The 24,346-nt window shown below is 37.9% G+C and overlaps 1 protein-coding gene across 3 annotated transcripts in view; it reads left to right on the top strand.

Moving 5' to 3' along the window:
• The window catches only part of LOC128220509 (retinoblastoma-associated protein-like), a 65,346-nt gene that overhangs the window by 22,648 nt on the left and 18,352 nt on the right, over window positions 1–24,346 (top strand). For 2 of the 3 annotated variants that reach the window (XM_052928932.1, XM_052928930.1), the window contains exons 11-19: window positions 3,879–4,017; window positions 9,562–9,735; window positions 14,046–14,160; window positions 16,740–16,891; window positions 18,857–18,907; window positions 21,823–21,938; window positions 22,365–22,537; window positions 22,840–22,904; window positions 24,114–24,191. In XM_052928932.1, coding sequence (XP_052784892.1) covers window positions 3,879–4,017; window positions 9,562–9,735; window positions 14,046–14,160; window positions 16,740–16,891; window positions 18,857–18,907; window positions 21,823–21,938; window positions 22,365–22,537; window positions 22,840–22,904; window positions 24,114–24,191 — 1,063 coding nt within the window. The remainder of the gene's footprint in view (window positions 1–3,878; window positions 4,018–9,561; window positions 9,736–14,045; window positions 14,161–16,739; window positions 16,892–18,856; window positions 18,908–21,822; window positions 21,939–22,364; window positions 22,538–22,839; window positions 22,905–24,113; window positions 24,192–24,346) is intronic. The other variant, XM_052928931.1, reaches the window with a different exon arrangement.

The raw sequence follows: 24,346 nt of genomic DNA, 5'->3' as shown, positions 1-24,346 counted from the left end.
ATCATACCTCAGTCCTCCAAACAACACACTGTATACATTTTAATATTTCTATGGCATGAGTCATACCTCAGTCGTTCAAACAACACACTGTTTACATTTTAATATTTCTATGGCATGAGTCATACCTCAGTCCTCCAAACAACACACTGTATACATTTTAATATTTCTATGCCATGAGTCATACCTCAGTCGTTCAAACAACACACTGTATACATTTTAATATTTCTATGGCATGAGTCATACCTCAGTCGTTCAAACAACACACTGTATACATTTTAATATTTCTATGGCATGAGTCATACCTCAGTCATTCAAACAACACACTGTATACATTTTAATATTTCTTTGGCATGAGTCATACCTCAGTCGTTCAAACAACACACTGTATACAATTTAATATTTCTATGGCATGAGTCATACCTCAGTCATCCAAATAACACGCTGTATACATTTTAATATTTCTATGCCATGAGTCATACCTCAGTCCTCAAAACAACACACTGTATACATTTTAATATATCTATGGCATGAGTCATACCTCAGTCCTCCAAACAACACACTGTATACATTTTAATATTTCTATGCCATGAGTCATACCTCAGTCATTCAAACAACACACTGTATACAATTTAATATTTCTATGGCATGAGTCATACCTCAGTCATCCAAACAACACACTGTATACATTTTAATATTTCTATGGCATGAGTCATACCTCAGTCCTCAAAACAACACACTGTAAACATTTTAATATTTCTATGCCATGAGTCATACCTCAGTCCTCCAAACAACACACTGTAAACATTTTAATATTTCTATGGCATGAGTCATACCTCAGTCCTCCAAACAACACACTGTATACATTTTAATATTTCTATGGCATGAGTCATACCTCAGTCGTTCAAACAACACACTGTATACATTTTAAAATTTCTATGCCATGAGTCATACCTCAGTCCTCAAAACAGTACAGCGTACATCATGTAGTGTTTCTATGACACAAGCCATACCTCAGTCCTCCAAACAACACACTGTATACATTTTAATATTTCTATGGCATGAGTCATACCTCAGTCATTCAAACAACACACTGTATACATTTTAATATTTCTATGCCATGAGTCATACCTCAGTCGTCCAAACAACACACTGTATACATTTTAATATTTCTATGGCATGAGTCATACCTCTGTCGTTCAAACAACACACTGTATACATTTTAATATTTCTATGCCATGAGTCATACCTCAGTCGTCCAAACAACACACTGTATACATTTTAATATTTCTATGCCATGAGTCATACCTCAGTCGTCCAAACAACACACTGTATGTCTCAACACCATTGATCATACCTCAGTCCTCCAAACAACACACTGTATACATTTTAATATTTCTATGGCATGAGTCATACCTCAGTCGTTCAAACAACACACTGTATACATTTTAATATTTCTATGGCATGAGTCATACCTCAGTCCTCCAAACAACACACTGTATACATTTTAATATTTCTATGCCATGAGTCATACCTCAGTCCTCCAAACAACACACTGTATACATTTTAATATTTCTATGGCATGAGTCATACCTCAGTCGTTCAAACAACACACTGTATACATTTTAATATTTCTTTGGCATGAGTCATACCTCAGTCATTTAAACAACACACTGTATACATTTTAATATTTCTATGGCATGAGTCATACCTCAGTCGTTCATACAACACACTGTATACAATTTAATATTTCTATGGCATGAGTCATACCTCAGTCATTCAAACAACACACTGTATACATTTTAATATTTCTATGGCATGAGTCATACCTCAGTCGTTCAAACAACACACTGTATACATTTTAATATTTCTATGGCATGAGTCATACCTCAGTCCTCCAAACAACACACTGTATACATTTTAATATTTCTATGGCATGAGTCATACCTCAGTCCTCCAAACAACACACTGTATACATTTTAATATTTCTATGGCATGAGTCATACCTCAGTCGTTCAAACAACAAGGTGTTCTTCATGTAATGTTTCTTTAGTTTTGATTAATAATGTCTTGTTTGAAAATATAGCTGCACTTTTCAAACATTTGTTTTGTATGCTTCAAAACTGTCCGTCTGTCCTCACGGTTTCCGCTCAATATCTGAAGAGCGCTTAAATTATTCGTCATTGACACAAATAGAATAAAGAGCAGCCGTATATTGTATTAAAATGTTCTCAACACCTAAGTTTTTCAAATACATGGTATGATTTGTACTATTGCAGCAGCTGTAAGGTAGAAGGAGTTTTTCACACCTTCACACATCGACAGTGCACAATGATGCCAATTCACCTGATCCATGTCTATTTGTTTTAATACAGAATCATACCACGTAAAAACTATCGTACAATTTCGAAGCTTTAAATAATGAACAACTTTTATTTGTTATCTTCTGCTGATATTAACTGTATCAAATTTTCAATTGCTGTGATAACTAATTTTATCAATTGATGTGAGAAGTGTCCCTTTGAAGTGAAATGCAAACAAACATATTTCGGCTTGAAATGGACTTTTGAGCTCACCAGAGCACGAAGTGCTCATGGTGAGCTATTGTAATCGGTCTTTGTCCAGCGTCTGTCTGTCCGTCAACAATTGCTTAAAAAACTTCTCCTCTGAAACTACTAGGCCAAATTCAATGAAACTTCACAGGAAGCTTCCTTGGGTGACCGTCTACAAAAATACAACAAGGGGTCTCGATTGATCAACAACAACAACACCAAAATGGCCAACTTCCTGTTTTGCTTTAAAAAAAAAATCTCTAAAACTTCCAGTCCAAATTCAATCAACTTTACAGAAAGCTTTCTTGGGTGACCCTCTACAAAAATTCACCAAAGATCATGATTGATCAACAACAATTGTTGTTCATTTTTCGGGTTCATAGATTCAAATAATTACTATACACTTTATTCTTTAGAAGAAATTTCATTTTTACTTAATAATAAATTTAATAATCAGACTTTTCCATTGACTTTCATGTAGATTATTCTAAGCTACAATCTTATTGTCTGTGTGGATAGTGAATAAGCATTATGGATTTAAAGAAAAAAATGTTTTTGAACATGTGAAGGAAGGTGATGTTGACATAGATGGAAGCTGCAATGATATCAGTGGAAGGTGCTGAATGTGTTCTGATATTTGACTATTAGAGCTTAAGGCAGTTTATTGATTTTATTGGACGGTGCACTGTTTGTTGTTTGTGTATCTATACTAAAAGTTCTTTCAGTGTGCAAGCAATTTAACATAGTTTTGTCAGTGTGCAGGCAATTGAACGAAGTCCTGTGTGTGTGCAGGCAATTGAACAAAGTCCTGTCAGTGTGCAGGCAACTGAAAAAAGTCCTGTCAGTGTGCAGGTATCTGTACCAAGTGCTGTCAGTGTGCAGTCAATTATCAAGTCCTGTCAGTGTGCAAGCAACTGAACGAAATCCTGTCAGTGTGCAGTCAATCACCAAGTCCTGTCAGTGTGCAGGAAACTGTGACAAGTCCTGTCAGTGTGCAGGCAACTGTGACAAGTCCTGTCATTGATTATCCAGGCAACATGTTTGATCAGTATGTTTTTCAGTATTCTTTGAGAACAATATATCAAGCTATATTGATTACAAAGGTAAAACTCTTTTACTCAGGTGAACGATTTAGGGCCAATATGGCCCTCTTGTTAAAAAAAACAACGTCAAAAGCAGGCATTTTATTTATAAGAATTATGTGGGGAAAGTGTCCTATAAACAATCATTTACGGTTTAAATATAAATTTTCAGTGTGAAAATACTGTTTGCTAAAAAATAATGAACATCACAGAAGATGAGAGAAACAATTTAATCTTTGTATTTCAGCAGCCAACAGACCACAACAGTAAATGGGACGACCACTGCAGTGACCCCTGTCCGAGCTGCCATGAACACGGTCCAGCAGCTGAAAAACCTCATATCTGACAAAACTGACCACCTGGAACAGCTAAGAGAACATTTAAAAGTATGTTGTGTATGTGTCCACACTGACCACCTGTAATAGCCCAGAAACATTTCAAGGTATGTTGTGTGTATGTGTCAACACTGACCACCTGGAACAGCCCAGAAACATTTCAAGGTATGTTGTGTGTATGTGTCAACACTGACCACCTGGAACAGCTCAGAAACATTTCAAGGTATGTTGTGTGTGTATGTGTCAACACTGACCACCTGGAACAGCTCAGAAACATTTCAAGGTATGTTGTGTGTGTATGTGTCAACACTGACCACCTGGAACAGCCCAGAAACATTTCAAGGTATGTTGTGTGTATGTGTCAACACTGACCACCTGTAACAGCCCAGAAACATTTCAAGGTATGTTGTGTGTATGTGTCAACACTGACCACCTGTAATAGCCCAGAAACATTTCAAGGTATGTTGTGTGTATGTGTCAACACTGACCACCTGTAATAGCCCAGAAACATTTCAAGGTATGTTGTGTGTATGTGTCAACACTGACCACCTGGAACAGCTCAGAAACATTTCAAGGTATGTTGTGTGTGTATGTGTCAACACTGACCACCTGGAACAGCCCAGAAACATTTCAAGGTATATTGTGTGTATGTGTCAACACTGACCACCTGTAACAGCCCAGAAACATTTCGAGGTATGTTGTGTGTATGTGTCAACACTGACCACCTGGAACAGCCCAGAAACATTTCAAGGTATGTTGTGTGTATGTGTCAACACTGACCACCTGTAACAGCCCAGAAACATTTCGAGGTATGTTGTGTGTATGTGTCAACACTGACCACCTGGAACAGCCCAGAAACATTTCGAGGTATGTTGTATGTGTGTCAACACTGACCACCTGGAACAGCCCAGAAACATTTCAAGGTATGTTGTGTGTATGTGTCAACACTGACCACCTGTAACAGCTCAGAAAAATTTCAAGGTATGTTGTATGTGTGTCAACACTGACCACCTGGAACAGCCCAGAAACATTTCAAGGTATGTTGTGTGTGTATGTGTCAACACTGACCACCTGGAACAGCCCAGAAACATTTCAAGGTATGTTGTGTGTGTATGTGTCCACACTGACCACCTGTAACAGCCCAGAAACATTTCAAGGTATGTTGTGTATGTGTCCACACTGTCCACCTGGAACAGCCCAGAAACATTTCAAGGTATGTTGTGTGTGTATGTGTCAACACTGACCACCTGGAACAGCTCATAAACATTTCAAGGTATGTTGTGTGTGTATGTGTCAACACTGACCACCTGGAACAGCCCAGAAACATTTCAAGGTATGTTGTGTGTATGTGTCAACACTGACCACCTGGAACAGCTCAGAAACATTTCAAGGTATGTTGTGTGTGTATGTGTCAACACTGACCACCTGTAATAGCCCAGAAACATTTCAAGGTATGTTGTGTGTATGTGTCAACACTGACCACCTGGAACAGCTCAGAAACATTTCAAGGTATGTTGTGTGTGTATGTGTCAACACTGACCACCTGGAACAGCCCAGAAACATTTCAAGGTATGTTGTGTGTATGTGTCAACACTGACCACCTGTAACAGCCCAGAAACATTTCGAGGTATGTTGTGTGTATGTGTCAACACTGACCACCTGTAACAGCTCAGAAAAAATTTCAAGGTATGTTGTATGTGTGTCAACACTGACCACCTGGAACAGCCCAGAAACATTTCAAGGTATGTTGTGTGTATGTGTCAACACTGACCACCTGTAACAGCCCAGAAACATTTCAAGGTATGTTGTGTGTATGTGTCAACACTGACCACCTGGAACAGCCCAGAAACATTTCAAGGTATGTTGTGTGTATGTGTCAACACTGACCACCTGGAACAGCCCAGAAACATTTCAAGGTATGTTGTGTGTGTATGTGTCCACACTGACCACCTGGAACAGCCCAGAAACATTTCAAGGTATGCTGTGTATGTGTCAACACTGACCACCTGGAACAGCCCAGAAACATTTCAAGGTATGTTGTGTGTGTATGTGTCAACACTGACCACCTGGAACAGCCCAGAAACATTTCAAGGTATGTTGTGTGTGTATGTGTCAACACTGACCACCTGGAACAGCCCAGAAACATTTCAAGGTATGTTGTGTATGTGTCCACACTGACCACCTGGAACAGCCCAGAAACATTTCAAGGTATGTTGTGTGTGTATGTGTCAACACTGACCACCTGGAACAGCTCAGAAACATTTCAAGGTATGTTGTGTGTGTATGTGTCCACACTGACCACCTGTAACAGCCCAGAAACATTTCAAGGTAAGTTGTGTATGTGTCCACACAGACCACCTGGAACAGCCCAGAAACATTTCAAGGTATGTTGTGTATGTGTCAACACTGACCACCTGTAACAGCCCAGAAACATTTCAAGGTATGTTGTGTGTGTATGTGTCCACACTGACCACCTGGAACAGCCCAGAAACATTTCAAGGTATGTTGTGTGTGTATGTGTCCACACAGACCACCTGTAACAGCCCAGAAACATTTCAAGGTATGTTGTGTGTGTATGTGTCCACACAGACCACCTGTAACAGCCCAGAAATATTTCAAGGTATATTGTGTGTGTATGTGTCCACACTGACCACCTGGAACAGCCCAGAAACATTTCAAGGTATGTTGTGTGTGTATGTGTCCACACAGACCACCTGTAACAGCCCAGAAACATTTCAAGGTATGTTGTGTGTGTGTCCACACTGACCACCTGTAACAGCTCAGAAACATTTCAAGGTATGTTGTGTATGTGTCAACACTGACCACCTGGAACAGCTCAGAAACATTTCAAGGTAAGTTGTGTATGTGTCCACACTGACCACCTGTAACAGCTCAGAAACATTTCAAGGTAAGTTGTGTATGTGTCAACACTGACCACCTGGAACAGCTCAGAAACATTTCAAGGTAAGTTGTGTATGTGTCCACACTGACCACCTGGAACAGCTCAGAAACATTTCAAGGTATGTTGTGTGTGTATGTGTCCACACTGACCACCTGTAACAGCTCAGAAACATTTCAAGGTATGTTGTGTATGTGTCCACACTGACCACCTGTAACAGCTCAGAAACATTTCAAGGTATGTTGTGTGTGTATGTGTCAACACTGACCACCTGGAACAGCCCAGAAACATTTCAAGGTAAGTTGTGTATGTGTCCACACTGACCACCTGGAACAGCTCAGAAACATTTCAAGGTATGTTGTGTATGTGTCCACACTGACCACCTGTAACAGCTCAGAAACATTTCAAGGTAAGTTGTGTATGTGTCCACACCGACCACCTGGAACAGCCCAGAAGCATTTCAAGGTATGTTGTGTATGTGTCCACACTGACCACCTGTAACAGCCCAGAAACATTTCAAGGTATGTTGTGTGTATGTGTCCACACTGACCACCTGTAACAGCTCAGAAACATTTCAAGGTATGTTGTGTGTATGTGTCCACACTGACCACCTGGAACAGCCCAGAAACATTTCAAGGTATGTTGTGTGTATGTGTCCACACTGACCACCTGTAACAGCTCAGAAACATTTCAAGGTATGTTGTGTGTATGTGTCCACACTGACCACCTGTAACAGCTCAGAAACATTTCAAGGTATGTTGTGTGTATGTGTCAACACTGACCACCTGGAACAGCCCAGAAACATTTCAAGGTATGTTGTGTGTATGTGTCAACACTGACCACCTGTAACAGCTCAGAAACATTTCAAGGTATGTTGTGTGTATGTGTCCACACTGACCACCTGTAACAGCTCAGAAACATTTCAAGGTATGTTGTGTGTATGTGTCCACACTGACCACCTGTAACAGCTCAGAAACATTTCAAGGTATGTTGTGTGTATGTGTCCACACTGACCACCTGGAACAGCCCAGAAACATTTCCAGGTATGGTGTGTGCTTATGTGCCTACACTGACCACCTTGAAAAGCCCAAAGAACATTACAAGGCATGGTGTATATTTTGTTATGTACCAACAACAACATCAAAATAGCCAACTTCTTGTTTTACTTTTAAAAACATCTCCTCTAAAACTAGAATTTCTTGAAACGTAACAGTAGCTTCCTTGGTCGACCATTTTCATAAACACAGCAAGGGGTCTCAATTGACCTACAACAACAACAACAAAATAGCCGACTTTCTGTTTTACATTTAAAATTGATCTAAAATATGATCACTACAAATATGAATGAAACTTTGATTATACGAAAATTAGATAGGTAAAATAAATCCATATCCACGTTTACTTGTTCTATTATTAATTATACCTCCACATAAGAGAGCTCACAGTTGAAAAGAAAATCAGTGATTTTTATCAAGCAAATTAACAAATTTAGTTAATAATTGACTGTTTGGCTAGAACATTATCACAGATTTGTAGAAATTGAAGTGCTGGATTTGTTCTAAAACAGATCGCGTCTTATAAACGAGTATTGTATACAAAAAACACCAGATTTCATGGGCAAAATTGGCGGGAAAATACGGTAGTTGAAGGTAAGGAAATGATTTCAGACATTATACAATGCTGTTGTTTTTTTTCTGATTTTTTGTTAATTATGAAACACTTAGATATAACATAATTGATCTGATGCAACAGAATATTGCATGAAATCGAAACCGTAAGAAAAAAAAGAAGAAAAAAAATCCCAACCGACACACTATTTTTTTTTACCATGTTACCGGAAACACAGGTATTGTTTTATTTGGCCTAAGGAAACAAAAATCAATACAAGTGAGTTCTAGTTAAATGTTTAATGAACAAGCGTCTTAGGAGGTCTTCTAGTTTCTTAATTTTAATCAGTACTGGAATTGCTAACTGTACGTTTTAGAAATTTGTCCATTCTGACACTTAATAAATTATTTATATCTGCAGACGACACGTTCAGGGAAAACCCCAAAGGGTATCGAATCACATACACAAACAGTGGTTTCTCCCTTTTGCTGTGCTCTGCTTGTCAATGGAGATCACTGCATTGGAATTTTGTGTACTACAAATGTGAACCACATCATCAAAATCAACACGCGCGATTAGTGTCACAAAAGCATTTAATGCTTACCTGTTATGCGTTGTAAAGCGTCTAAGCGACATGACATTCATTGTGTACTCATTAGCATTCCTCCTCTGGTATTTTGTTTTGAAATATGGGACTAATTTTAGCTAGTAGATTTTTTAACATGTCGCTTACAGCAAAACTGGCTCGCATTTAGCGAGTATGCGAGCTTAAATTTGAGCCCTGTAATACCTTTACTTTTGATCGGGATATTTTCTTCAGATGGGCAAAAATATCATATATTTTGATAGGAGAATGGGTCTGATAGTCTCACCCTTAGGATCTATGGAAAAAGGCCTGGAAGAAGTGCAGTGTACAAGAACCGTTAATGCATCCACAACATTGTCAATTTAAGTGAAGTTATTGCTTAATCTACATAAGCCTCTAAAGTATATTCTATTTTTTTGTGTTTGAATAAGGCATGAATGCATGTATTTTAGTAAAATATGCTCCTGCAAATAAAAGGGTTGTGTTTTGCTTCATTCTACAGAACTGTGCCAGTAAGCCAGAGCAGGCAATTGTGGACCGTGTGTCCCAGCTGAAGCTGAAGTTTCTGTCCAGATACCTAGAGACAGCAGGGTCTTGCCAGGGTCACGTGGCGGAGCAGAGATACACACAGGCAACAAACCTGTACTACCGTGTCATGAACAGGCTCCTTGATATGGTAGATTGAGTATAAGTTTATCTTTATTTGAAGAATAAAGAGGCATATATTGATTGCCCTCACATTTGCATAGATGTTACTGTTGCAGCTTGGTAACTTTTGCATACTAGCCACTATCATAAGTTACAGTTCATAGAATAGATTTAAAAACCTCATTAGTTTCATTTAGTGTATTAGAAAATCAAATAACATTGTTAATTGAATATGGAATATAGTGCTAAAACGTTGCTTCATTTGCATTCATGTCGCTCGTCTTAGGCATTTCTCTAGTCATGCTTTCGTAATCAGATGAATATAACATTATGTATATATTAACAGTTGATATGTGTCCCTTCCACACTGAAGAGGCTGTGGGTTTAAGCCCCACCAGTGTGAGATTGGTCTAGTGGTATAGGTGTCTGTCTCTCACACAAGAGGCTGTAGGTCTGAGTCATACGAGAGTGAGATTGGTCTAGTGGTATAGGTGTCTGTCTCTCACACAAGAGGCTGTAGGTCTGAGTCACAACAGAGTGAGATTGGTCATGTGGTATAGGTGTCTGTCTCTCACACAAGAGGTGGTAGGTCTTAGTCACACCAGTGTGAGATTGGTCTAGTGGTAAAGGTGTCTGTCTCTCACACAAGAGGCTTTAGGTCTGAGTCACACCAGTGTGAGATTGGTCTAGTGGTAAAGGTGTCTGTCTCTCACACAAGAGGCTTTAGGTCTGAGTCACACCAGTGTGAGATTGGTCTAGTGGTATAGGTGTCTGTCTCTCACACAAGAAGCTGTAGATCTGAGTCACACCAGTGTGAGATTGTTCTAGTGGGATAGGTGTCTGTCTCTCACACAAGAAGCTGTAGGTCTGAGTCACACCAGTGTGAGATTGTTCTAGTGGTATAGGTGTCTGTCTCTCACACAAGAGGCTTTAGGTCTGAGTCACACCAGTGTGAGATTGGTCTAGTGGTATAGGTGTCTGTCTCTCACACAAGAGGCTGTAGGTCTGAGTCACACCAGTGTGAGATTGTTCTAGTGGTATAGGTGTCTGTCTCTCACACAAGAAGCTGTAGGTCTGAGTCACACCAGTGTGAGATTGGTCTAGTGGTATAGGTGTCTGTGTCTCACACAAGAGGCTGTAGGTCTGAGTCACACCAGTGTGAGATTGGTCTAGTGGTATAGGTGTCTGTCTCTCACACAAGAGGCTTTAGGTCTGAGTCACACCAGTGTGAGATTGGTCTAGTGGTATACTTGTCTGTCTCTCACACAAGAGGCTGTAGGTCTGAGTCACACCAATGTGAGATTGTTCTAGTGGTATACTTGTCTGTCTCTCACACAAGAGGCTGTAGGTCTGAGTCGCACCAGTGTGAGATTGGTCTTGTGGTATACTTGTCTGTCTCTCACACAAGAGGCTGTAGGTCTGAGTCACACCAGTGTGAGATTGGTCTAGTGGTATAGGTGTCTGTCTCTCACACAAGAGGCTGTAGGTCTGAGTCACACCAGTGTGAGATTGGTCTAGTGGTATAGGTGTCTGTCCCTCACACAAGAGGCTGTAGGTCTGAGTCACACCAGTGTGAGATTGGTCTAGTGGTATAGGTGTCTGTCTCTCACACAAGAGGCTTTAGGTCTGAGTCACACCAGTGTGAGATTGGTCTAGTGGTATAGGTGTCTGTCTCTCACACAAGAGGCTGTAGGTCTGAGTCACACCAGTGTAAGATTGGTCTAGTGGTATAGGTGTCTGTCTCTCACACAAGAGGCTTTAGGTCTGAGTCACACCAGTGTGAGATTGGTCTAGTGGTATACTTGTCTGTCTCTCACACAAGAGGCTGTAGGTCTGAGTCACACCAATGTGAGATTGTTCTAGTGGTATACTTGTCTGTCTCTCACACAAGAAGCTGTAGGTCTGAGTCACACCAGTGTGAGATTGTTTTAGTGGTATACTTGTCTGTCTCTCACACAAGAGGCTGTAGGTCTGAGTCACACCAATGTGAGATTGTTCTAGTGGTATACTTGTCTGTCTCTCACACAAGAGGCTGTAGGTCTGAGTCGCACCAGTGTGAGATTGGTCTAGTGGTATACTTGTCTGTCTCTCACACAAGAGGCTGTAGGTCTGAGTCACACCAGTGTGAGATTGGTCTAGTGGTATACTTGTCTGTCTCTCACACAAGAGGCTGTAGGTCTGAGTCACACCAATGTGAGATTGGTCTAGTGGTATACTTGTCTGTCTCTCACACAAGAGGCTGTAGGTCTGAGTCACACCAGTGTGAGATTGGTCTAGTGGTATAGGTGTCTGTCTCTCACACAAGAGGCTGTAGGTCTGAGTCGTACCAGTGTGAGATTGGTCTAGTGGTATAGGTGTCTGTCTCTCACACAAGAGGCTGTAGGTCTGAGTCACACCAGTGTGAGATTGTTCTAGTGGTATACTTGTCTGTCTCTCACACAAGAGGCTGTAGGTCTGAGTCACACCAGTGTGAGATTGTTCTAGTGGTATACTTGTCTGTCTCTCACACAAGAGGCTCTAGGTCTGAGTCACACCAGTGTGAGATTGTTCTAGTGGTATAGGTGTCTGTCTCTCACACAAGAGGCTGTAGGTCTGAGTCACACCAGTGTGAGATTGGTCTAGTGGTATAGGTGTCTGTCTCTCACACAAGAAGCTGTAGGTCTGAGTCACACCAGTGTGAGATTGGTCTAGTGGTATAGGTGTCTGTCTCTCACACAAGAGGCTGTAGGTCTGAGTCACACCAGTGTGAGATTGTTCTAGTGGTATAGGTGTCTGTCTCTCACACAAGAGCCTGTAGGTCTGAGTCACACCAGTGTGAGATTGTCAGTGGTATACTTGTCTGTCTCTCACACAAGAAGCTGTAGGTCTGAGTCACACCAGTGTGAGATTGGTCTAGTGGTATACTTGTCTGTCTCTCACACAAGAGGCTGTAGGTCTGAGTCACACCAGTGTGAGATTGTTCTAGTGGTATACTTGTCTGTCTCTCACACAAGAAGCTGTAGGTCTAAGTCACACCAGTGTGAGATTGTTCTAGTGGTATACTTGTCTGTCTCTCACACAAGAGGCTGTAGGTCTGAGTCACACCAATGTGAGATTGGTCTAGTGGTATAGGTGTCTGTCTCTCACACAAGAGGCTTTAGGTCTGAGTCACACCAGTGTGAGATTGGTCTAGTGGTATAGGTGTCTGTCTCTCACACAAGAGGCTGTAGGTCTGAGTCACACCAGTGTGAGATTGTTCTAGTGGTATACTTGTCTGTCTCTCACACAAGAGGCTGTAGGTCTGAGCCCCGCAAGTGTGAGATTGGTCTAGTGGTATAGGTGTCTGTCTCTCACACAAGAGGCTGTAGGTCTGAGTCACACCAGTGTGAGATTGGTCTAGTGGTATAGGTGTCTGTCTCTCACACAAGAGGCTGTAGGTCTGAGTCACACCAATGTGAGATTGGTCTAGTGGTATACTTGTCTGTCTCTCACACAAGAGGCTGTAGGTCTGAGTCACACCAGTGTGAGATTGGTCTAGTGGTATAGGTGTCTGTCTCTCACACAAGAGGCTGTAGGTCTGAGTCACACCAGTGTGAGATTGGTCTAGTGGTATAGGTGTCTGTCTCTCACACAAGAGGCTGTAGGTCTGAGTCACACCAGTGTGAGATTGTTCTAGTGGTATACTTGTCTGTCTCTCACACAAGAGGCTGTAGGTCTGAGTCACACCAGTGTGAGATTGTTCTAGTGGTATACTTGTCTGTCTCTCACACAAGAGGCTGTAGGTCTGAGTCACACCAGTGTGAGATTGGTCTAGTGGTATACTTGTCTGTCTCTCACACAAGAGGCTGTAGGTCTGAGTCACACCAGTGTGAGATTGTTCTAGTGGTATACTTGTCTGTCTCTCACACAAGAGGCTGTAGGTCTGAGCCCCGCAAGTGTGAGATTGGTCCAATGGTATAGGTGTCTGTCTCTCACACAAGAGGCTGTAGGTCTGAGTCACACCAGTGTGAGATTGGTCTAGTGGTATAGGTGTCTGTCTCTCACACAAGAGGCTGTAGGTCTGAGTCACACCAGTGTGAGATTGGTCTAGTGGTATAGGTGTCTGTCTCTCACACAAGAGGCTGTAGGTCTGAGTCACACCAGTGTGAGATTGGTCTAGTGGTATAGGTGTCTGTCTCTCACACAAGAGGCTGTGGGTCCTAGCCCCACCAGGATAATGATTTCTCAGCCTTTTAAAAAGGACACCTGTTCTGGTTCCCACCAGTACCCTTGAAACAGACTTGAGTGGTTTCATATATGCTTACTCTGCTTTCTTAAAATGAACTTAAATAAACTTAACCATTGACTGTTTACCAACAGGAACAGGAGCGTCTAGCCCAGAGTGACTTCAGTGGTCTCCTTGGTAACGACGTCTTCCACCGATCTCTCCTCGCCTGCTCAGCAGAAATTGTCCTCATGACATATAATGTCTCATGTAAGTATCTATTGCACCGTGTAATAAATGAATCTGTTAGCATTGGATGACACTTATTTTATTTGTCAAGGTTTTTAGCCGGATTTTTCATTGAAACATTACGGGTTATAGAATGATGAAAACCAGGCCGGCAGGCGGTTGGGCAGGCGGGCGTGCGTTAACAATTCTGTGTTAAAGTTTTCATTTTATGTAATAATATCAAGAGTTTTTATCTAATGGTTATCAAACTTGGTCAGACTATTTGTCAGCATGTTATCTTGAATATATATATGAAAATGGGTCATCTCGGGTCAAAAACTAGGTCACAAGGTCAAATCTTTATAAGAAATACTTCACGGTAATAAATTCAACAATCTTTATCAAATCTTGATGAAACATGGTCAGAATGCTTGTCCGCATTATATCTTGCATATTTTTTAATATGGGTCAACCTGGGTCAAAATCTAGGTCACTAGGTCAAATCTTAGGAAAATTATTTCCACGTCATAAATTCAACAAGTTTTGTCAAATCTTTATGAAACTTGGTCAGAATATTTGTCTGCATAATATCTTGAAAGTTGTCATCCCCAGTCAAAATCTAAGTCATAAGGTCAAATCTTAGGAGAAAGAATTCCACGGTCATAAAAAATAATTAATTTTAGTCAAATCTTTATGAAACTTTGTCAGAATATTTGTCTACATGTTGTCTAAAACATTTGTGAATATGGGTCACCTCAGATCAAAAACTAGGTCACTAGGTCAAATCTTAGGAAATATTTTCCCGATGTCATCAAAACAATTCTATGCTTACCAAACGGTTCACCTATCAATATCAGTCAACAACTAAATTCAATTGCTATTTTATAAACACACATCAAAATCATGAATTTCATATCTTCCCATATTTTTCAAAAATTAAAATTTTAATTAACTTTAAAAAATATTTGTGTACATGAAATCTTTGATGATAAATTGTGTCATCTAGGGTCAAAAACTAGGTCTCTGGGACAGATCTTATTGGAAAAGCTGATGTGTTTATAAAATGTTCAAATGCAATAGTTTCTGTTGATCAGGTTATTTGTATGAACAATATCTCCGATAAGTATAAATATGGGTCTTTTTGGTTAAAAATACTAGGTCGCTAGCTCAAATCGGGTCAAAGGTCAAGTTCACAGTGACCTTGAATGCGAAAATGTTTCTAGTGATAACTCTACAATGCCTGCAATCATGGCCTTTAAACTTGACTTGCGTCTGACCTGTAGATGACCCCTTATGATTTTAGGGGTCAAAGGTCAAGGTCACAGTGACCGTGAACGAAAAAAGCTTGTCTCTGTGATATCTTGTCAATGCCTGCACCCATGGCCCTCAAACTTGATATTTAGATTTTTGGTGACCAGCTGATGACTCTTATGGATTTTGAGGCCATAGAGTCAAAGGTCATGGTCATAACACACTCTATCCTCACATTTTGAATGGTCATAATCTTAAAACTGCCTCAACGGCATCCAATGTCAGTGACAAATTAACTGTCATTTTGGTCCATGCATATTTCATTCAATTGTCCATATAATCCTGACAACATGGCGCTCAGGGGGGGCATAATGTTTGACAAACATCTCTTGTTTAACAAGGTTTTGCATGTAAGCACTCATAGGTTAAAATCTCAGCAACTGCTTGATGTATTGTGTTGAGGCTTTATACAACGCTACTCAACCATCTAATCTACTTGAATAACCAAGTTAGATAACTATTTTGCAATTAATACTAATTATGGCCCTTTAATATTTGACTTCTGGTTACGGTTTTGCATGTAACCACATTTAAGTCAATATCTCAGCAAATGCATCATGTAAATGCATTGAAGCTTTATACAAAGGCTCCCAACCATCCAACCTTATTAATTAATCAGGTAAGTATCTTCCATTGCCGAGAGTGTAAGGAAGGTTCATCCAAACCCGAGCGTAGGGTGTTTTGCGGAAACGAGGTTTTGTAAAGCTTGTTTCCGCAAAACACCCTCCCACCTCAGTTAAACAAAGTTAAGTAAAAATGTATTTTTTGCTGGAACTCTTTTGTGCGAAGATAAAAGTTTCTAGCATGGTTAAATTTTTGGATCTACTTATCTGAGTTGGGAGAAAGCTCTATCTTGCATATAATATAAATTTTACCCCTTTCTCAATTTTGACCCTTTTTTTACTGGTTAAGGTTTTGATATCTTAATTTACAGTGTATGTTTCACCAAAACAATTTTGATACTTAAAGCAGCAGAATGGCCTGTCTTTGTGACAGCTCTTGTTTGTATTTACTGTTCAAAATGGAGGCGTAGTGTACAATGACAAATTCCTTTTCAAAATAGACTTTCAAAGAGATCTTAAAAATACCATTGTAATATATGACCCAAAATGATTTTGCCTGATGAAGCAAGATTAGGTTTACACATTTCAGCCATTTTTGAGAACAATTAAATGAAAAAAAACGTTTTCAACACCAAAAACCTTGGTCCTTTCATTAAGCATTAATTTGTAATAAAAGATTTTATTTCTTTTTGTAATGTCTTTGTTCAGAGTAAAATTTCTTGTAGCTGTATCTTGTGTGTCCCCTAGGGTCGTTAACAGCATCAGCCCTGAGCAATGTTGACTCCCGGTTCACATTCCCCTGGGTCCTGGACGCGTTTGGTCTGTATGCTTTTGACTTCTACAAAGTGCTCGAGTCGTACCTTAAGGCAGAGCCCAACCTCACCAGGGAAATCATCAAGGTTTGTTATGAAAATCACTGCAATATTGCCATTGTATTGAATCTTATCATGATTAAAGATCAACTAGAACTTTATTTTGTGAAATTTACTTTAAATTTTACACAATTTGTATTTGTTCAGTACACTCAACGAGTAAGACACTTTCAATTTCCCTCCACTGATTTTTGTTATAGCGACCAAAATAATGAATGCTTTTCGTAGGGTTCGGATTTTATGGCTCTTGCAGCTAATCATTCGACTGAAGAATTACGATTTTGGCCTTTTTACGAAGGGTTTAACTCCACGAAAAGCCATAGGAACTCGATAAAAATCGCTGTTAAAATTAATATTGTTTCAATAAAAATGTCGAGCGATAATGATGGCTACAGTAAGTTGCTGTTATTGCCATTTTAATTCATATTTCAGATCCACTTCCAAGAATATGTTTGGCAAACTTTGTTATGTTTTGCCTGAAATAAGCTTAGCACAAGAACGCAGACATATTTACCAATGCATTTCAGAACATGATTTTTGCTCCTGTTGACTGATTATATCACGTCTGAATAATGGCATTATATCACGTCTGAATAATGGCATTATATCACATCTGAATAATGGCATTATATCACATCTGAATAATGGCATTTTATCATGTCTGAAAAATGGCTTTTTATCATGTCTGATTAATGGCATTATATCACTTCTGAATAACGGCATTTCATTACAATAGAGTAAAGAACATTGATAATTACATTACATTTGAAAAATGCTATGTTATTGTTATAAGATTTTTGGAAAATCAGGATTGAAATATGGTGATACACACTTGTTCAAATTTGGCAGCGCATGGCTGAAGGAGTTCTTGGCACGTTTTCTGTAGAAATTCCCCAAAACGGCCCTAGCTTTTTTTAACCATCAAGGATAAATATATAATTATATGCTATTGATCAGGTGCATGCATCACAGGTCATGGTTCAGACTCGTGTCAAAGTGTCTGCTGTTTTATGATGAAATAAAACAGAGGCTATAGATATGATTTAATTTTAATTATTAGCAAGTGAAGACACTATTTAATTAGTATTTACACACACACATACAAATGCAATGCTGTAAGAAATTTATGCAACTTACTATGTACATCTTTGACGCGGAGTTCCGCTGTGAGGTAATAAAATCAATACCATTGGAAGAATATTACACTCTGCGGTAATAAGCAACTCATAGGAACTTGTGGGGATTTCAAAGGGTTCCCTAAGACTTGAAAAGTACTTGAATTTTAGGCTGCTGGATGAAAAGTCCTTTTTGCTTAAAAATTCTTTTTTAACTTGTAAAAACTTGGGAAATAATCCTTGCTCTGCTCCAAATGTAGTGTCTATAATAATCTAAACAAAAATAAATTTGATTTTAGTGATGACTTTGCTAGTTACTCTTTGCTATTCAAATCTGTTGTGTGTGTATGACAGTACTGTAAACTGTCCAGTGGTATAATTTTACATGAGCACCGGTTCAGTCTGTTTCAATACCTGGTTTTGTTTTTGTTGTAAATGTCTTGGATTTTTAACAATAATTTTTTTTTTTGCTTATTATTGCCTGGTTGACCATGAAAATAAAAAACCTTAACGGGACAACTAAAGGTTTGACAAGTTGCCATGTCACAAATATGCGTTATATATAAATCTTGCTTTTATTAATAATCTTTGAAAATATGTGTTTATATTTGTTATTTAAGATAGTCCTTGAAATCTCCTTGAAAAATCCTTGATTTTTTCCTGTCTGTCTGAACCCTGTTTCAGTGAAGGAAACAGTTTTTACCCTCGGAGGAAACCTGCCAACATCGGTTTTATCCCTCTGTGAGAGAGGAAAGTGGGTTTAACTCCGTGAGTGTACTGTATGTAAAGTTATTACATGTTTATGATTTTAAGACAGCACATTAAATGTGCATTTTAATTATGTAGATGTTTTATTTTCATGTTATTGAATTTCCAGCACCTTACCCTGATTGAGAACAGGATTTTAGACAGTATAGCATGGAAAGCAGTAAGTTGAATTATTTGAAAGGTTCTTGGTTTAAATTTAAGCTGCTTAATTTTCCTAATGATTGATGTTTGTTTAGATTTGGTATATATAACAGTTGATAGGTCTTGACAGTGTATGTTATAGCTGTTGTGTATATATACTTATTTCATGCTTTAATTAGTGAAATTTAACAACATTAATTTGGTATTTGCAACTTAGGAGTGAAAATATCAACTTTAGGAACTACTTTCTTAAACCCATTGCAGTTATTTTCCCTTGATTGAAACTGAACATGTCACTTTTGAACCAGAAAATGTTGCCAAAAAAAATAATCGAAATTTAAAAAAGCTTTCATAACTTTATTTAAAGATATATTTTGAAATAAACAACTTACCATTTATTTGAAAAATTGGTTACCCTGTGATTCAAACGTTTCCTTAAACTATTAAGCTGAATGATTGAACATTACTTTTATACAAAACAAATTACAGACAAAAACAACTGCAACAATATTCACACAACAATTATCAAATTATCTAATGAGACAAAAAAATAGTTGAAAAAAAACCCAAACAAACAGGTATACCATAGATATAGAACGCAGAACAAAAATGTAAGAATTGTAGAAAAAAAATCGGCAGCTACCATAATTGTTTTGATGATTTATTTTTGGATCGTGAAAATGGCAAAGGTTAATATAAACCATAAAATATTAAAAAGCAAAATCATGTGTTTCTTTGTTTATTTCACGTAAATAAATAAGACATAATGAGCACGTTAAATAACAGCAGCACAAGTAACAGTGAAACATGTAACAGCAGACATGTGAACCTTTGGCGATGACAGAGAGGTAGATTTAGGTCTCAAAAGCGGTAGTTTGGGTTCAAAAGCGGTAGAATTTCTATCTCTAATTTTCAGTCAAAAACAATGATGGAAACAATGTAAACGAAAACTTGATATTTGTTACTATCTTTAGATTTTCTGAAAATATGCATAAAATACGTCATGGTTAAGACACTTGTCAAATGTCAGTGTTTTTGATTGAGAAACAGAAGGAATAATACCTCTGACTTGTAAAAACAAGATTATATTGAGAAGAGTTGCTAAAAAATCAAATCAGAGAGCCAAAACAGGTCGGAGTGTAAGTGCAGAAGAAAGCAGAAATGTGTATGTCAATTTTCCTGCCAAAATTTTATACACTGTAGATAATTAATAAGACCTCGGAAATGTTGTTTTCTTTAATGTTTTGACAGTTTTATAATGTCTTTGATATTTACAAAAATGCTGAAATATTGTGATGCCAATTAACAAAGAATGCTGATTAGTGGTCTTTTGTACCGTACTGGTAACTTAGCAACAATCTCAGCGGAAGTGTGAAGTGATTTGACAAGTTGTTTATTGCACCATGTTCTTGAAAGTGACATATTAATATGGTATTTTAGCATGGTTGATAGAATTTTGAGGTTTTAAACAGAAAATTTAAGGCCAATTTGATGTAGTTTTTAGCTCACCTGAGCACAAAGTGCTCAAGGTGAGCTATTGTGATCGGTCTATGTCCGGAGTCTGTCGTCCGGAGTCCATCGTTCGGCGGCAACAATTGGTTATTATCATCATCTTCTATAAACCCCTTGGACAATTTTAATGAAACTTCATAGGAATGATCCTTGGTTGGTGCTTTTTCAAAATTGTTCAAAGAAATGAATTCCATGCTGAACTCGGGTTGCTATTGCAACCTAAAGGAAAAGCTTCAACAATTGGTTATAATCATCATCTTCTCCTTAACCCCTTGAACAATTTCAATTAAACATCATAGGAATGATCCTTGGTTGGTGCTTTTTCAAAAAAAATCAAAGAAATGAATTCCATGTAGAACTGGTTGCCATGGCAACCTAAAGGAAAAGCGTCAACAATTGGTTATAATCATCATCGTCTCCTAAACCGCTTGGACAATTTTAATGAAACTTCATAGGAGTGGTCCTTGGTTGTTGTTTTTTCAAAATTGTTCAAAGAAATGAATTCCATGCAGAACTCTTATTGCCATGGCAATCTTTACAAAAAATCACAACACTTTTTTTGGCAAATACTATTAGGCCTAGTGCTTAAATATTTGGTGTGTAACATTGTCTATTGGTTATCTACCATGTTTATCAAATTATGCCCCTGGAGAAAAATTGGCCTCACCCGGTGGGTTACAAGTCATTATAAATACATTTTGTTAACTTAAAATTTTATAGTTATGTAAAGTTTACTATTGAAACAAGGGCAGCAAGTCTTGCTATATAATCTCCCTTTTTGTTGGAGATTCCACTACCTTATATTTTTAGTAAAAACATAATAGATTTTAAATTTTATTAAGTCTTCAACATAGTCACCTCTTAGGTAATTATTGTTCTCTTTTTAGGTTCATAGATTAAAATTATTTTTATACACTTTATTCTTTCGAAGAAAATTTCATTTTTACTTAATGATAGATTTAATAATCAGACTTTTCTATTGAACTTCATGTAGATTATTGTAAACTTCATGTAGATTATTCTAGGCTACAATCTTATCTTATGTGTGGATAGCGAATATGATTTATATAGGACAATTTGATTATCAATATTTGAAGGAAGGTGATCTTTGGTCGTATTCAATAAGCATCTTAGTAAAAAAAATCAACTTAGTGAAAAATTGCCTGTTTTCTAATTTAAATTTTAAGAAAACTGTTTGTACACCAATTATTGTTTGTAATATTTACATACTTGATTTTACCTACTTCAGTTTGTTTCTTCCGTGGACAATGTACTTACCCATTTGTCACTGTTTATGACAATTAAAAAGAACAATCCCTGTAAGCAGAAACTAGATATTCAAGGAAATGTCATAAATTGTAGAATTAATGAGTAGTCACATAAAACACAAAAATTCTCAGAATTGTTATATTATGTCTGCAGGACTCCCCAGTATTTGAGCTGCTATCCCGATGTGGGTCGGCCAGCAGTAGTAGCATGTCTCATTGTAGTGATCTCATCTCCAGTGAAACCAACGGCACAAGCCAGGCTGCTGAAATGTACGTAACTTTCGTCAAAATCAGTTGAAGCTTTCATACTTGGTAATTTCCTACTTGTTTTCGTAAATGGCCTTGAAAGTAATCAGCACTCTTCTTCTTTAATGCTTTACTTGCTTGAAAATTATAGGGCTTGTTACATTTTCAAAACCATATAGTTAAGTATTGATAAGAATTTCAGTTTCGGCACACTTTAAGTAATTAAAAAATAACAGTTTCTCGACATTTTGAAACATATAGATAAATAATAAGTATAATTATATGTAAAAAGAAAATGCACTAAAACACAGTTAAATGTTCAATTCTGCTGCAATTGATGTAAAACTAGTTTTAGGACAGGCTTTTTAAGTGTAATATCAATAGCAGTTCTGAAGTTTCATCCCATTATAACATTGTTAAGTTTTGTATAACTTTTCTCATATGTTTTAGTTACATGTCCCCAAGTCGTGGTCCAGCCAGTAAAGGCACCGTGCCGGGAAATATTGTGTTTGTGTCCCCCCGTAAGGGTGGGGTAACGGCTGTGTACAGCAAGGACAGCCCTGAGCCTAGTGCCCCCGACACCACCCATCGGTCTCACTCACTCAACATGTTCTTAAATAAAGGTGAGAGAGTTTATAATTAGACCTTACAGGCGTGCAATTATTTCTTCAATTTCTTTAATCCCTACAGTTACAAGACTTGTTTATAAATCTTTAAAATATTCCCGTACATATTATTATTATCGCTTAATTTCATAACAGAGTTCCAGTGATGTATTTTATCAAATGTATTACACTAGTCCCTTATGTATGTTTTACATTTTAGGATATTTCAAAAAGATCTGACTGTAAGCTATATGTTATTATAAAATATGTAGAACATTTCCAAGAAGCCTATGTGACCATAATGTTGTATTTTATTCCAGTATGTAGATTGGGCTACCACAGATTAAAGACACTCAGTGATATGCTTCTAATATTGAAAGAAACTGTAAGTGTTTTAAGATATCTTACCAACCCATTGAAAAGATGATTATGTTTTGTTTTTTTATGTTTTGCATAGCATAGCAGAAATATCAAGGATCCTGTTGTCTGGCCTTCTTGAACACTCATAATAAAGATTACAAATGCTTGAAACCACTTCAATGTATTGAACTGGAAAAATTTGTACCGAGAGAATATGTAGACCAATCTTTCAAATTTTAATTAATGGCAAAAAACATCAAAGTAACATAAGGTAGTTTTCTGGCATTAATTTTCAAGAGAAAGTGTCATGGTCAAGAGCATAATTAACCTCATCATCGATACGAAGATCAGCTAAGGCTTCATCCAATATATCAGCCATAGTTAGCTTGGGGCTCACCTTGCATATTTTATTCGAAATAAGACTGGTTTCTGTTTGAATTTTCTTTATAATTGCAGTCAAACAAACCGCACGCTCAGCGGTGTGACTGTCTGCCATTTTCCCAGTTACTATCAAAAGACGCTTGAATACATGATTGCTTATGTTTGCAAAGTGCCCAAACTATTCAGATTCGTTTCATACTCAAAATACACCTACCGACGGATTCGCTCCGGGAAAAAATTAAAAATATTTTCAATTTTGACAAACAATTGTTTGGGTCGGCGCGATTTTGGCGGTTCAGTTGCAGGACGAAAAACAAACAATATTTTATTATTGGCCTCGTTATGTTTAACTGCTTAATTGAATTACTACACAATCTACTTGCAGCGGACTTAAACATACCAACTTTTGAATATGTAAACCATCCAAGGTTGTTTTTGATAAAAATGGCCAAGAGCTCTGAATGTAGAACTTTATTGCGAAAAAAGTAAATGATTAATTAACATATGAATAAAATCATACGATAATGGCTGAACATCTGAATCTCTGAAACGAATTCCATCTTGTCACTTTGCTTTGCAAGATGGCAAATGTGAAAGAATTACAAATTGTCAAAACACCTAAGAAATCTAGTGAAGGATCCATCACTCGGCATGGTATAATACTATTAGACATGTTTTGACTTTAGACGTTGAAAATAAGGCATTTTATAAGGACTAAAATGAGGTAGCTCGTAACATTGGATAACTTGTGTTTAAAGGTCAGGTCCTGGCGTTCTTGAGTTATCAAAATTTTATTGTACTTAATATGTAAGCATCTGTTTAGATTCAGAATTTAAGATAATCTCATTCACAGCAACAGAAGATCTGGACGTGTTTTGAGTTCTGCATCACATTTCACCCAGAATTGTTAAGAGACAGACATCTTGACCAGGTCAGTGAAAAACTATGCATCAAGCATCGACATAAGGTGTGTAAGATATAAAGTTGTTTGTGCCTCTCTTAAAGTATGATTGCGTTTCAGATATAAAGGTAATCACAGTGTTCAGTATTTCTTTTGTAAAGAAGTTGTGTTGGATTTAAAAAAAA

This window comes from Mya arenaria, chromosome 15 (genome assembly GCF_026914265.1).
Source record: "Mya arenaria isolate MELC-2E11 chromosome 15, ASM2691426v1".
NCBI lineage: Eukaryota > Metazoa > Mollusca > Bivalvia > Myida > Myidae > Mya > Mya arenaria.
Note: the sequence above shows the minus strand (reverse complement) of the source record. Positions and strands in the feature narration are given on the sequence as shown.